Here is a 14,914-nt window from a genome sequence, read left to right as displayed (position 1 = left end):
TCATAAGAGTGCTACCGTCATGGGGTAATATGGGGGTAAATACGATGTGTGTTTGCTTAACTTGGCTTGGTGTATAGTAAATACTCAGTAAAAGTTAGCTATCATCATCTGCTTTGGAGAACCTAACTTATTTCACACCTTATATAAACCTTACATGCATGTAAGGGTCTCCCTGATTTGGGGCCTTTCAAGCCTCAATTACTGTTCTAAACCACATGTGGAATGGAGGCTCAGTAGGGGCATGTGGAACCAAGGAGTGTCAGGGGTCATCTTTATGATGTACAATTTTTTCAAAACTGCAGGCTCTCTTAAAACTTCCAAGTTTACTGAGACCACATTTTATTTTTCTTTAATAAGCAATTCTTTCTGAAATGTATTGCAGGTGAACAAATAACAAAATTGACAAATGCTGAAGTCTTTTATAGTTATCTGAACACAAAGAGTAAGGTGTGATCAAATTTGTGCACATTAGGTTAGTGTTTTCCTGTCCCTAGCTCTTTTTACATGTTTAGAACCATGTCTTTTAATCACTTGTTTTGTCTTCTGGCTATGTTTTATTATTATCTACAAATTCAATAAATGGAGCATTCACATTTCATAGTTGAGACTCAGTGAATCAGGACAACAGTACGAGGAAAAGAAAAAAAAAAACAACAAAATGTTAAGCCTCGTATATTTTTGTTTATATCACCAATTCAGAATTTTTTTAAGGATCCCTTTAAAATACACATTTTAAACTACCCAATTACATAAAGCTTGCCAGGTGGCCACTCAGATTTGGGAGAGGGACGTACAGGTGGAGCAGATTTACAAAATTAAAATGTATCTTTTTAAAACCAAGAGAAACATATACATGCATTTCTAATTCACATAGCCTATTTGCCTTTACAGTCTGCTGATAAACACTGATTTTTAAACATTGTATATAAAATTAAATAACATGGAAAAATAAATATGCTTTATTATATAAACATAGAAATCTGTACTGCTCAAAATATTCAGATAATACTAGGCTCGGCTGCTCAAAACTGTATTCAGAAAGTATGGTAGTGATATTTACAGTCTTTATTTTTGCTAGAGATAGATGCAGTGAGGTGATAAAATACTGTTGTCAGACATTTTTCTCTTCCTACCTAAGGAAGCTGCAAACTTTAATATGAAAATGAGGTAGACACAAATTCGTAAGTTGGCCAGGCAGAAACAAAAGCACGGTTCCTTTGTGAGCTCATAAATTCTCATTATTCGGGTCGACAAGCATTTTTCCAAAGCACCTAAAGCAAGGCTCAGAGAACACTTTTAGGTTTGTCATGAAAAACCCAAACAAGCAGTTTCTCCTAAGGAGAACCACAGTCTCCAGGATGACCAGCAAGCAGACTCATAGGGCACTGCAGAGGGGAATGCTACAGGACCAGCTTGGAGAGATGACATCACCTGCAACCTCTGTTACTTTAATGATCTCGATGGATCTGCATACTGTAGAATGCTGTGGATTTTTAACCTACTTTCTGCTGTGGTTTGATAGCACAGAGCTCTCTTTCCAACATATTGTCTAGTGATGGGCCGTGTGCATTCCCTCCTCAGTCTGCTCCCCGGACTGGCTGCAGGAGCCAACAGAAAGGTGTATTGGTGTAAGAGCCTCATTTTGAAATCAGAACATTACCAAGTAAGAGTGCAAGGACACATTCAAAAGAGGACAGGAAAGGCTGGATTTTTGGAGGACGTTTTTCACCATTATGATTCTAAATCTGCAATGACATGAGCCAGTAGTAAGGGTCTAAATGGGTACTTGAACCCGACATTCACCAAAGCCTCATTTTAGAGGCTCTGGCAGCCATGCTAACGGTGATTTGGCATTTCTTTCCTAAATATTGCTCCTTAGTAACAATTGTTGAATGAGGCCATCTCCATTTTGACCTTGGAAAAGACCTACTCACACAGTAGTTGCTTCTGGACACTATCTCTAGAGTGTGAAAATCTGGGAAGAGAAAGCAAACCTACTGAAGGACTAATTGCTACTCTTGGTCTCTAATAAATCGAGTCTGCTTTCAAGAGAAAGCAACGTGTTAGCACCTCAAATATACTTTTTGTTGTTGTTAATTTCACTGTCAGTTGCAATGATGAAGCACCATAGGAGTGGCTTTATGGCTATTAACACGATTCACTGAGGTATGCTTAAATTTAGAATTGCTCAGAAATGTACCAAAGCATCCACAAAAACCAACATAAAAGTAAAATCAAAGTCCTACAGTAAGAATCTGAATGACTGCCCTCACACACATATATTTAAGTAATATATTACAGATGTATCTATTTAAATAAAATGCTTTTGATTTCATTATTTAAAAATCACAATTAGAAGCCTTGCACAAGTGGCTTTGCTCCTAGAGGCATTTAAATATATACTCGAATAACGATCACTTTACAAAGGAAGCATTGAAATCATATTGGCAGCAAAGATATTTTAAAAATCCACGTATTCTCTTCTGTGTATAATTGAGCATTAGCATCTCTTTCTCTCTCTTCTTCTGTGTGTGTTTCAGAAAACTGTGTGCAGAGTTAAGAAAAACAACTATAATAAAAATATTAAAGTTTTCAGCTAAATTAGTAGATCAGATTTAAAAATTTAAGCGTTTAAGCTCTTAAGAAAATATCTGTGGGAGAGGATGGTGATCCTGTGTAAAAAAAATGAGTGGTATTTAGAGAACATTCAAGGAAGAGAATGCTATGGAAGCCCATATAATATATGTTATACATTGTGTATAATGTGTATATATACACATATATGTATGCAGTATATACTATGATTATATTCTATGTCTGTGTATATGCACACACACACCCCCTCTGAAGGTTAGATTTTTTTTGTTGTTGTTAAAATTAAAGAAAAACAACTTTTTAGAGGGCGAGTAGTTTCTGAGACACAACTCTGATGTGGTGTGGCTGTTGGCCGAGTAAACAGGTAAAAATATAATGGGCTCAAGGGGGAAAATTTCATGAAAAATATGTCATAGGTGACTTAGGGAAGTTGGGAATGCCAGAAGATGTTCCTGACATTCCATCGTCGTTTCTGATCTTTTTCAAAACGTTCATTTTGGGAGGGTGCCAGTACTACAGACAAAATGCTTCAGGTGAATATGCATCTGACTCCGCATGGCATTTCTTAAGCTTGTGAATCAAAGCCTTACAGCCCAGCTAAATAGTACCAGTAGAGATGATACTCTAAATTTTTCTAGGCTTCTACTTAATGCTAAGAACAGCGGTTATAGAGCAAGGTTCTACCTGCAGATGCGGTCTCACACCCTGAAACCCTCGGCTGTTAGAAGCAACAGTATTGGTCACTTCATTTCAGTTAATCTGCTCTTTATCTGGTTTCAGGAATAGTTAAGACTTTTCCTCAGAATCCTAAGGAATAAAAAAGGCTTGTGGATATGACTTCATGTAATACTAAACTCATATTCAGTGCAATTAGTATATTTACAGACACATTGTCTCTATTTCCATGAAATAGCCCTACCGGCTCCATAGATTATAACACAACGTTAGCCAAAGTATTGTTTTGATATAGGCGACCTTCTGTTTGCCAGGAGCTGCCCCAGAAGTTTGCATAGTGTATTTACAGTGGCAAACCTGTCTCACAGTGTCAGCTAAGCAGATAGCAAGTGAAGCCTAGAACCAGAGCAAAAAATCGTCAAACGACGGGCTTTGTGTCTTGGGGAATGAGAAAGAACATTTTGGATACCTTGAAAGGCACCAAGTCGCTCAGTCCACTGTTGTCGGTCATTTTCAGAATATTTTCTGTATTTTGTGGGTACAACCTTTGTGGTCATTGTGATGAGAGCTGTACCCGAGTCACATAGAGAGGCAAATTAGTCACTGAAGAAAAAATTGCTTTGGCCTCAATACACAGGTATCTTTCCCCAAAAGTCAAAACTCCTGTAGTTTAGGAAAGGAAAGAATGTCTGCTATTGAGTTGTCTGCTTAAATCACTTTGGAGCTTAATAACTACATGAACTTTTTCCATTTCTTTGAAATATCTATATACGCAGTCTTGCTTTTCTAAAAAAACAGACGCTACTCCTTGACATTGGCCCCAGGCCTCTATGAGGTACATGTATTCTGTAAAGTCACTTTGGCAAAATCACAAAAAAATTAATTCTGTTGTGTGTCAACATGAAGAAAACCATAGACCACAGCCCAGTTTCAGGGATGCCCTTGAGTGTATGACAATCATCTGCCGCAGAGGAGTGCCCCAGAATACCTTGGAATTGGGTATGTTAGTTAAGATAGTTTGGTTAACAAACATTAATAGTTAGGGCCGTACCGAACTCCAAGGGCCAGTATTCCACGCAGCGTCTTGAGGACAAGCATGTGTGTTACACTGCTCACGATCTGGAGGCTTATCAAGGATTTCACAGCTCAAATCTGGAAACCGTTCACCACTGGGCCGCTGACAGACCACCAGTCTTGTCCGCAAGCCTCCACCACACAGCTTAGTGCACTGGAAGAGGAGAAAGCAATGCTGTGGTCACTCTGAACGGCCAATGACAAATTATATTTTCTTTCCCATAAGAACAGTTTCTTAACCAGAAACTTAACAGATTCTCCATCACAGCATTGGGCAAGGTCAGTCTCTAGGCAGACCTAAGTCCTATTACCAAGGCATTATATATGATAGGATGGAACTGTCTATCTTAATGGTAAATATTCTTTATTGAGTGCTTCCTCTTCACCTGGACTAAATACTTTTTAACATTATGGCATTCTGTCATCAAGAGGAGATTATAATTATCTGCCCCGTTTTATAAATGGGACAACTGAGCTTAAAGGAAGTTAATTAACTTGATCAAGGTCAATTCAATAGCAAGTGACTAGCATAAGATTACAGCCTTTTCTTTGATGGCTATGAAACTAAAAAATCAAACAAACAAATAAAATTCCCCAAACCACCCAGTACCAAATAAAGGACATAATGACTTAGTGGGTTTTATTTTCCGGTAACTTCTAAGAAGTTGTCACCAACTTTTGGCTATTCTGTGACGCCAATCTCCATAGATCTTTTTGACGTTACGATATTTTACGCTCTCTCCGAATCTCAGGATAATGACGACTTTCCCCGGGGTGAATAAACAATGTGGTGGGAATGTTGGATAAAGTTCTGACTCTGGCTAGACCCAAACTTCTGAGGCAGGAACAAGTTGTATTTCTTGGACAGTGCTGCCGTGCTCACATCCAGGAACACTGACATTTGGCTTTCCTGCTGTGTCAAGGCCAGATCTCCCACAGAATTTGGAATGATCTGGTCTGTGCTGACAGCAAGCATCCCAGTGAATGCGTGTACTCTCCTGGCTTTGGTCCAATTACAGAAGCTTAATCACAGGCCCCGCAGGACATAACTCTGTGAGGAGTTTTGGGAAACCCATAATACATGAGTCTTGAAGCCTGACTCTCCCTTCTGCCTTTCAGCAAAGCCCTCCAGAATGACGTACTGTCAACGAAAGTCAACAGAACGCTCCATTATGACTGCCTATGACTACTGGATTATGTGAAATGTGGACACGTGATTTCGGTTAGCCAGGAGTGTGAACTAACACGCCCATCCATCTCACTTGTCTTTTTCCCCTCTTTTGGCACTGGGGTCTCCAAGATGTTAATCTTCATGTTTTATTTTATAGATTTTACAGTCAAGACAGACCAATGCAACAAGCTCTAAATATGTGCTCTCCCTGTGGACTCAAGAGTAGAGAGATACAGCCTTGGTTAATTACACACAAAACAATAAGCATCTAAACCTTACACAGAAGAGTAGCTCACAACCCCATTTGATAATAACAGTAATACTAACAATAAACAGTAGTAGTAGTAGTAATGATAATGATTATCACTATTATAATAGCAATTAACTTTGATCGAAGACTATGTGCAAGGTATCTGACCCGCACTATGTCAGAGAGTAGTCATAAATTGGTGCCATTATTATGCCCATTTACAGACGATGCTATAGACATTTGGCAAAGTTGTAAAATTTGCCGAGGCCACAAAGCTTGTAAGAGTCAGGGCTGGGAGTGGAATCTAGTTCTGTCTGTTCCAAACACTCTACTGCCCCTCGTTGGTCATCAGATGCCACTTTTGAAAGGTAACAGCTGAAGAATTTTATTATTTGATATTATTCAGCTAATTATTCTCTCCCATCATTAAAATGCATCATCTCCACCAATAAAAAATAAATTGAAAAAAAAAGAAATGTAGGAATAAAGAGATGATCATCAAAAAAAAAATGTATCACCTCCAATGGGAATAACAGCACCTATTTATATTGGTTTCATCAAGGACTAGAGATACTAGGATTTGGTCTCATCAAGGATTTTAAATATGCCACGGGAACAAGAGTGCATCACAAACACCCCAAAACTACGAAAAAGATGGCAATGCTTTCTTGGACCAATTTAACACATGTTTCCAATTACCTTAAAAGTATCCATTTTTTCATCAGAGGTTAACCAACAATTCAACCTAGTATTTATCTGCATGCTTTGCTGATTTTCCTCTCCCATGTATTTAAAAGGTGTCTCTACTTGATAATAAACGCACTCTTAAAATAATAGTCCAGAATGAAGACAGGTCTCCTACTTAATCTCAATTGCAGAAGCTTCCACTAGAACTCATTCTTTGTCTTTAAAATAAGCTATGAACAACAGCACAGTTTGGTCAGCAAAATTGCTCTGCTTTTTTTCCCCCAAGGATGTACAAATGGATGGCTGTCTCTCACCTCTCCCCAGTTGCCGTAAGCCCACTGAGGACAAGGGCCAGATTCACAGGCTCTTTGCTCATCGGGTTTTATCCTCTCCACGCAGTCATTGGCGGTGTATCCGTTTTCATCTTGACACACGACCACGCGCCGCTGGGACCCACCAGCACAAGTACTGGAACACTGAACACATCACAAATCAGTCAGCAGGTTAATCCCTACCTCCATCTGCACCTTAGGGACGTAAAAAATAGCTGGTTGGAAAGTCAGAGACAAATGTGACAGAATGAGTTCTCAAGTTGTCTGGACGATGGGCAAAGAGCAAGCCTGAGAATTTCCCTTCTTTTTTTTTTTTTTTTTTTTTTTTTTGAGAATTTCCCTTCTGTGGGGCCGTCTCATGCACATGCCCTTATCAACACCTGGATGGCAGCAACAGGGCTTCTCCTTTGCACAGGTTAGGCCCTCAGCAGGTGTTCAAAAGATGCCCCAGGAGTGATAATGCCTTGTGACTTCCAAAGCAGTCCCATTTATTGTCTCCTTTTAACCCCTTCATGTCCCTGAGAAGTACAGAGGTGTTAACAGACACCACAGTCTACTGAGAAACTCTTCTTTTCAAAACGCAAGTGCTTATTTAGAACCAACATTGGACTTCTTTTTAAATGCAGAGGTCAAATTATATGCTTAATGATACACCACTAGTTAAAATTGAGCTTCCATATTAAACTCATTCAATTACCCAAAGCATCATAGACTGCCACTTAGACATCATTTCCTCACAGGGAGTATTCCCTTCTCTCCCTCCACAATAGCCTTGACTTCAGTGGCTGATGGCAGCATGATATGTTTTTTAATATATTTTTTACTTCCCCAAGGACTTTAATTGGATTCCATATTGACAAGCCTCTCTTCAGGGGCACTTTCTGTGTACTGCTCTCTCTCGTGGCTGTCACAGAATTATGTTTGCATTTCAGCTAATTTCCCACCCAAGCTTCTCATAGTTCTCTTATTTATCTACATCTTGAGTGTTTTTTTCTTTCCAGAATGCCCTTATCTTTTGAAAACCAATGTGTTTGCTAGTATCCTTCACTCTGACCCTTAACATGTAAAATCAGTTTGCCTATAAAGAAAACAACTAGTCTCAAAGCAATGCAATTCCCATGAATAATTTATTAAGTCTCTAACTGCACTGGCAACTTTTTTTTTTTTTTTTTACTGCTGGGTTCTGATGACAGGTTTGTACTTTCTACAGAACTCTACCTCAAACCAGGGTTATTTCAAAACACCTGCAGACAATGCTTCTTGCTGGTCAGCTTCTTCCAAATAAAGCTGTGAATGTATTTTTGGGCTTACTGCATGGGACCTAAGCTCAAATTCCCTGCTTATACTGGACAAATTATGCATTACTTTAAAATACATTGGGTTTAATTTTAAAATGTTAAAACAGGAAAATGGATTTATGACTTTTCTCTGAGAAAACATTTAGGCAACTTCTGATTTATAAAAATTCCATCTCTAGTCTCTGAGGATTCTGATCTAATGACTCTAAACTTGAACATACTTATTTTCTATTTTTAAACTGCTTAGGACATAATAGATATTACAGAATCATTATTTTAATTAACTTTGGGGACCAGAATTTATAATGTTAGGAAGGAACTTCCATATTGTAAGTACATTTGTAATATATATTCTGGCTCTTGAGTTTTTCCCTTGATAATACAATCTTGTATCATGCTTTTACTATGTCATCTGTGAGCATCACAGCCTCAATGAAATGGTAAGCTCCTTAAAGGATGGTTCAGTGCCATAACTTGTGTTTCTGTTAACTCCCATAGCACCAGTCACAGGATGTACTGCCTCGTCCAGTTAAAGTTACTGGAGACACCAGCTCTGTAAACCACATGCTACCATCCCTCCAATATGGCTGATGGGAGCAAAACTGGTCATTTGATCCAAGGCCAACCAATCCACGGCTGCCCAGTGACCAATCAGATGCTTCCTACTGAAAATCTGACCAAAGAGATGGAGATAAGGCTTAGCTGGGGCCAGGCAACTACACTGCACAGTCTTGAACTATCTAAACCCAGGGCCTGTTCGGGTCTTTATAATCCCAAGGACAAGTAAGTGTACTACATAATTTTTCTCCTGGTTCAATTTGGTCATTTTTTTCCTGTTAATTAACAGAGATTCTTAGTTCTATCCGAAGTCACAGAATTTCACCTGCCACTTCTTTTGTTAACAGTCTTCCCATAATTTTTTAGAAGGATTTTATTTATTTATTTGAGGGAGAGGGGGACAGAGAATTGAACCAGACCCTGCACTGAGCACAGGGACCAACGCCTAGCTCCATCCCACAACCACAAAGTCAAGACGTGAGCCAAAACCAAGAGTCAGACTCTTTCTGGACTGAGTCACCCAGGCACCCTGCTGCAATCTTCCTGTCCTTTTAAGATGACATATTTTCCTAGGTAAACATTTCTTTGAATAAAACCTGCACCCATCATCCACACTGGCCAAGATAAGAAAGAATGGTCTTTGCAGGAGCAAGAGGTGATAGACATGTTTTTCCTACAGCCTAGGATACTTCCCCTGATATCTGGCAGCCCAATTCTCCTTAAAGAAATCATTTCTTCCCCAATGGTGGCACTATCTAGTAAAATGCACTGCCCTTCCCTGGTCAATGAGTGGGCAAGTGGAACAAGCCAGGCCCATGAGACTTTCCTGAGATCTGAATCCCGAGCAGGGTAGATGAGAGTTAAAGGGATTCGTTAAGACTTCTAAGAAACTCCCTATGGTAATTATAGTCTAATTTCTGCTCCATCTAGATAGGAGTTGGCAAGATACAGTATAAGGGCCAAATATGACCTGCTACCTGTTTCATAAATAAAGTTTTATTGGAACAGAGCCTTGCCCATTCATTTACATATTGTCTACACCTCCTTTTGTGATACAACAGCATAGCTGGTTAGTCGTGACAGAGACTATGCGATCCACATCACAGAAAATATTATCTGGCTGTTTGCAAAAAAAGATTTGCCAACTCCTGAGCTGGATCCCTAAAGATGCACTGCTCTCTGTCTCTACAGGGGCCAAATGAAAAGTTTTGTTTGCTCATTTCATTTTCACTTGAGTCAGCTTCTTCTGTTCATAACCAGAGACTCCTGATTGGTAACATGGGGGAAAAACTCACAGAGGATTCAGGTTCGTGCAAAAATGTACTATAAAATGAGGCTTTTATTACACAACCCACTGAAAACATTAGGTTCCCATTCTTCAGTGTTTAGGACTCTTTCCTGCTTTTCCTGCCATGGGAAACAGGAAAGAATCACACAGTTTGTGTACTGCACCAAGCAAAGATGCACGTACATTCCACAAACTCCTGGGAGCAGGTTAGCCACATCAAGCTAGAGCTGAAAAAAATCACATAGTCCATCTTCAGCCTCACTTAATTTAGGAAAAAAAAAAAATCCCCAAACAAAAAACAGGCACAATGAGGAAAAGAATGGTATTGCCCATTGCTGCAAAAAGGTTACTTAATCCTCCTTAATTGGGAATACTGCCCAAGGGCATGATCATTCAATTTTAAAAGAATGCATCATCTCCAAATGTTGTCCTAAGTAAGAATAGATTTAACTTTTTTTTTTTTTAAAGAGTTTGAGTGCTATCATTAGAATATACAAGAGAGTTTTTAAATTTTTCAACCAGAAACATTGTAGGACAATCAGTGATTACTTCTCTTGATCACTCTTTAACTTCTTTGCACACAAATCTCTTTTAACCCCGGCAAAGGACTTAAAGTGGAAAGCAAGCAAGGAGGATGGGAGAGAAGGTCCTGGGCCTTGCGGCAGATGTTCTGCATACAACCAGGACTTGCAGTGGGTGAAAATGCTCGGTGGCTAATCAGTATTCACAGGAAAGGAAAATCTCATTTACTGAAACATAACCACCGTGGGAAACAGAGAGTTTCCTTCTAATGCTTTTTAGTTCAGAAATAATTAAACACAATTAGTGGTACGAGAAGGGAACTAATAGTAAACAATTAAAATGAAGACCCCAGAGTGATTCTTAGACACCTTCTAACTTCCCACATCTATGCAGGGTCCCTTTCTACCTTACCCCTCCTGCAGTTCCATTAGACATGTCCAGTATACCACAATTATTTGGAGGAAATTATTCAGTAAAAAAACCCAAAAAGATTCAAAGCATATTTTCTCTGTGAATATTTAAATATTTTTCAAGGTCTTCCTAACATGAAGGACAATGATAAGAATAATGAGAAAGTTCTTACTCTGGGGCAGGCAGCACACAGAGCACTTTATTTGTATATCACATTTATTTCCTACAACAACCCAGAAAAGCTGGGGTTATTGTTAACTTTATTTCACAAACAAGGAACTGAGGCTCATGGAGAATATGGAACCCACTAAAGACCTCAGAATTTGAAAGTGTAAGTCCTTGACTAAAACAGAAGCATCTTTGCTCAGAGTCTGTACTGTTAACCATTAGGTTATGGTACTTCTAGAATTATCCAGACTCATGTTGCCCCTCCCCCCCAATCCAGGACAATGAACTACTACTCTTTTTTTTTTTTACTCTGTCCATTTAATTTCCTTATGGGTAGGAGCTGCCTGTCACCTTAGTCCCTGGGATTCATCAATATGGTCTTCACAGTACGGCCTAGAAGCCACTTGATCTTTTGCCCGGCTGTGATACCCCCAACCCCAGCTAAGGCAGCTTGTAGGTGCCTGCAGACAGTATCTGGGGGCACCTTTTCAGGGACTGCAACAAACCCATTAGGGTTCACCTGAAACAGATGAAAATGTACAATGCCAATCCCTTGTGAGAAAAAAGTCTTCAAAGGTGTTTCTAATCTGTTTGCCTCCAAAAGCTGAATGCGTGAAACAGAAGAAAGCAAGTTAGAGAAAGACTTCAGGGAATACTCACTGCTCCCCAGGGGCCAGTCCTCCACTGGTTTCCACCAAGCACGTGGGTGCGGCTGGGGCCGGGGCTTCTGGGGCGGTAATCCTCACTCTGGAAGGGGTGCTGAGCGAGACCACTGTCTGGGGTCCGCTGAGGGCATGGTGATGTGGAACAGTCCTGGTCGGTTTCTGGGATGTAATCTGGGTCACACTCACTCTGATCAATCACGTGGTCACTGTAGTTGACACACACCACTTGCCGGGTCGCCCTGCCTTGCCCACACGTCACAGAGCACTACGTTGAACATCCAGAAAGAGAAAGGATTGGTCACTGGCTGTCACAGATCTATCAATGTGCATTTTCTGCGAAAGGCCCACTGCTCACCCAGCTGCTCAGGCCCCAAAGCTTGGCGTCATCCTTGTCTGCTCCCTTGTCTTTCTACCCTACAGCCATTTCACTGAGAAATCCTGTCAGCTCAGTAGTCACAATACACCCCCAATCCAGCCACTTCCCATCATCTCCGTTGTCACCTGCCCCTGCCAGGATGCCTGCAATGGCTTTTCAGCTGGGATCCTACTTACAAACTTGACATTCTCTGCCCCAGCCCACATCTGCTCACATATCACAAACCATGACCCTTACAATAAAAGATCATGATTCTCTCCAGTGACTTCCCAATTCACTTTGAATAATGTCCAGAGTCCTCATCTTGGCCTGGAAGGCCCTCTGTATGGCCACTAGCTACCTCCTTGACCCATCCCTTGTCATTCTCTAGTTACTGCACTTCAGTTAAACTGAGCTTATGGATGTTTCCTGAACATGCCAAGAATACTCCCTACTTAGGATCTTTGCACCTGCTGTACCTTTTCCCGTACAACATAGATGTCCACATGGCTCACTCACTCACTTCATTCAAATCTTGCTCAATGTGCTGTTGGGCCTTCTCTGGCCACCCTAATAGCACATCCCATAATTCCCTATGCCTTTACTCTGCTTGACATTTTTCTAGCACTTGTCTGTGTTTGTTGCTATATCTATATATTTCTTTATTTGTTCATTTATTAGAACCTCCATCAGAGTAATCTCCATAAAGGCTGGGCTTTATTATTTGCTGTTCACTGCTTTTTCTACACTAAGATTTTATAAATATCTGATGCACAGATAGACATATTTAATGGATGGATGGATGGATGGATGGATGGGCGGATGGACAGACTGATAGCTCAAGGCACAACAGTGAGATTATCTACCATTTATTGAGCACCTACTTTGTACTAAGCATTTAACATAAGCAATCTCAAGTAATACAACCATCTTGTAAGGTAGGTAGTAGGTATTCTGTTTTGGTCTTTTAAGAAAAAACTGAGGCTCAAAGACTTTAACCAGACTGCTCAAGGTCATGGAGCCAGTAAATGTCAAGATCCAGATTTTTACATGGCTTTTCTTGAAACTATTGCTCAAACTTATACATATGTTACGATATTTATTGAGATATTAATTCTCTATTTTCCTTATGGCCTCTTCTCATCTATCCTAAGCTTTGCATTTCCTGGGTTCTGGGATTTTTGCAAGGCAGAAAGTGGGAGCTGCCTGAAGACGAAGGTTTTTCTTTTCTTTTTTTTTTTAAGATTTATTTATTTATTTATTTATTTATTTATTTATTTATTTATGGGAGAGAGAGTGGGAGGGAGGGATGGAGCATGAGAAGGAACAGAAGGAGAGAGACAAGCAGACTCCACACTGAGTGCAGAGCCCAACAGAGGGCTCCAGTCCACAACCCTGAGATCATGACCTGAGTGGAAATCAAGAGTTAGACGCTTAACTCATTGAGCCACGCAGGTGCCCCGACAAAGGTTTTTCTACTTTTATAAAAGCCCATAGATGGTGCCTGGTGTGCACAGGAGGCCGAGCCCGTGGTACTGGATGGGGGGGGCGGGGTTCCACTTCCCACTTTTGACAGGGAAGCCAAGAGCCACTGGACTTCAAGAGTCTGAGATTACAGGAGGCATCCAGACTCAAGGTAAGAGGCCCTCTCCTTACTCCCCTCTTCTCCCTGGCCCTTTTGGTACTCCACCAGCTGATTATATTCTCATGTGACTCAATTAACATGAATATTTCCACTCAATCCACCAGGATGGGGCATATGTAAACTACATACTGATTCACACGTTTTAACAACATCCATTTCTTGCACATCTGGTTAAGATTCATACCAGCTGTACACAGATAAGGCAAAATAATTTAAATCACAGACTAAGTCCAATTGTAAAATAATACCCGTCGACATCTGGGACCTGTCCCTAGTTATCCGCTTATGGTTCCCCCAGTCATTTCCCAATTCCAAAGAATCCACTCGCTTACAGGGCTCCAGTCCAAAGCCTTCCACTGCCCACAGGGGGTCACAGAACATTCTTCCTTTGCCACTGGTCGAGGCAGGGTTACACAGGCGCTCTCGTCAGCCACAGAGCCGTCCTCATCCCGGCAGCTGACGTATCTCATCCGAGTACCTTTTCCACAAGTGGCTGAGCACTGAGTGTTGAAGTAAAATAAGGCAGGTATGTTATTTTGAAACGATGATTCACTGGACAGTAACCCACTTCCTACAGTCATGTCAGAGAACCTCTGCCTCCCCTTCCACCCTTCTCTATGTCTTCCTTCTATTTCTTACTGGTGTCCAAGACCCAAATCGCCACTGGGTTCTTGGTGCACTGTGTGTGCTTCTCCTTGCTTCCGGGACAGCTGGGGGTGGGTGACAAGATGGTAATTCACAGTCCTAGATGTGAGAGAGGGAAAAAGGCCAAGGTTACCTTGAAGTTGATGCACACATTAATGGTCAACGCAAATAAAAACTTAAGGGCTAAGAATTCTGATGCCTCGGATTTCTGTGTGATTCTGGGACAATCACATGTCATCTGTCAGCCACAGTGTTTTTTTTTTTTTTTTTTTTTTTTTTTTTTTTTTTTTTAGCCACAGTGTTTTCAACTATAAAATGGAGTGTGATCTGAATCACTCTATGAGTGTACTGATATAGGGCAGGGGTTGACCTATAATTTTTAATACCATAGTTATTTACCTGTTCAAGTGGAAAAAGAAAAAGTTTTTGTAAAATGGCACATACATTGGGAAAGAACAGGATATCATCTCAAAATGTCAACTGTCAATTGTTTAAAATTCTGAAGACCAAATTCTGTTTGCACATTTCAATTAATTCCCTAATCAGAATTTGTTACTCATGAACTGATTTTCCAA

General features: G+C 40.4%; 2 protein-coding genes across 20 annotated transcripts in view; one reads left to right on the top strand and one right to left on the bottom strand.

The window, feature by feature from the left end:
• The window catches only part of LOC144289794 (uncharacterized), a 37,091-nt gene extending 27,444 nt beyond the window's left edge, over window positions 1-9,647 (top strand). For 6 of the 15 annotated variants that reach the window (XR_013357768.1, XR_013357766.1, XR_013357763.1 and 3 more), the window contains one exon: window positions 5,464-7,340. Coding sequence is in view for 8 of the 15 variants with exons in the window: in XM_077858210.1 (XP_077714336.1) it covers window positions 5,464-5,481 (18 nt within the window). In the remaining 7 variants the exon portion in view is untranslated. Of the gene's footprint in view, window positions 1-5,463; window positions 7,341-8,580 lie in introns of those variants that run through there. The other 9 variants (XM_077858208.1, XM_077858207.1, XM_077858203.1 and 6 more) reach the window with 6 other exon arrangements.
• ADAMTS9 (ADAM metallopeptidase with thrombospondin type 1 motif 9) overlaps window positions 1-14,914 on the bottom strand; it is a 397,174-nt gene that overhangs the window by 300,976 nt on the left and 81,284 nt on the right. For all 5 annotated transcript variants that reach the window (XR_013357704.1, XM_077858175.1, XM_077858178.1 and 2 more), the window contains 5 exons: window positions 14,334-14,438; window positions 14,027-14,194; window positions 11,690-11,959; window positions 6,767-6,928; window positions 4,322-4,498 (listed from right to left, as the gene is read on the bottom strand). Coding sequence is in view for 4 of the 5 variants with exons in the window: in XM_077858175.1 (XP_077714301.1) it covers window positions 4,322-4,498; window positions 6,767-6,928; window positions 11,690-11,959; window positions 14,027-14,194; window positions 14,334-14,438 (882 nt within the window). In the remaining variant the exon portion in view is untranslated. The remainder of the gene's footprint in view (window positions 1-4,321; window positions 4,499-6,766; window positions 6,929-11,689; window positions 11,960-14,026; window positions 14,195-14,333; window positions 14,439-14,914) is intronic.

Source organism: Canis aureus, chromosome 19 (assembly GCF_053574225.1).
Source record: "Canis aureus isolate CA01 chromosome 19, VMU_Caureus_v.1.0, whole genome shotgun sequence".
Taxonomy (NCBI): domain Eukaryota; kingdom Metazoa; phylum Chordata; class Mammalia; order Carnivora; family Canidae; genus Canis; species Canis aureus.
Note: the sequence above shows the minus strand (reverse complement) of the source record. Positions and strands in the feature narration are given on the sequence as shown.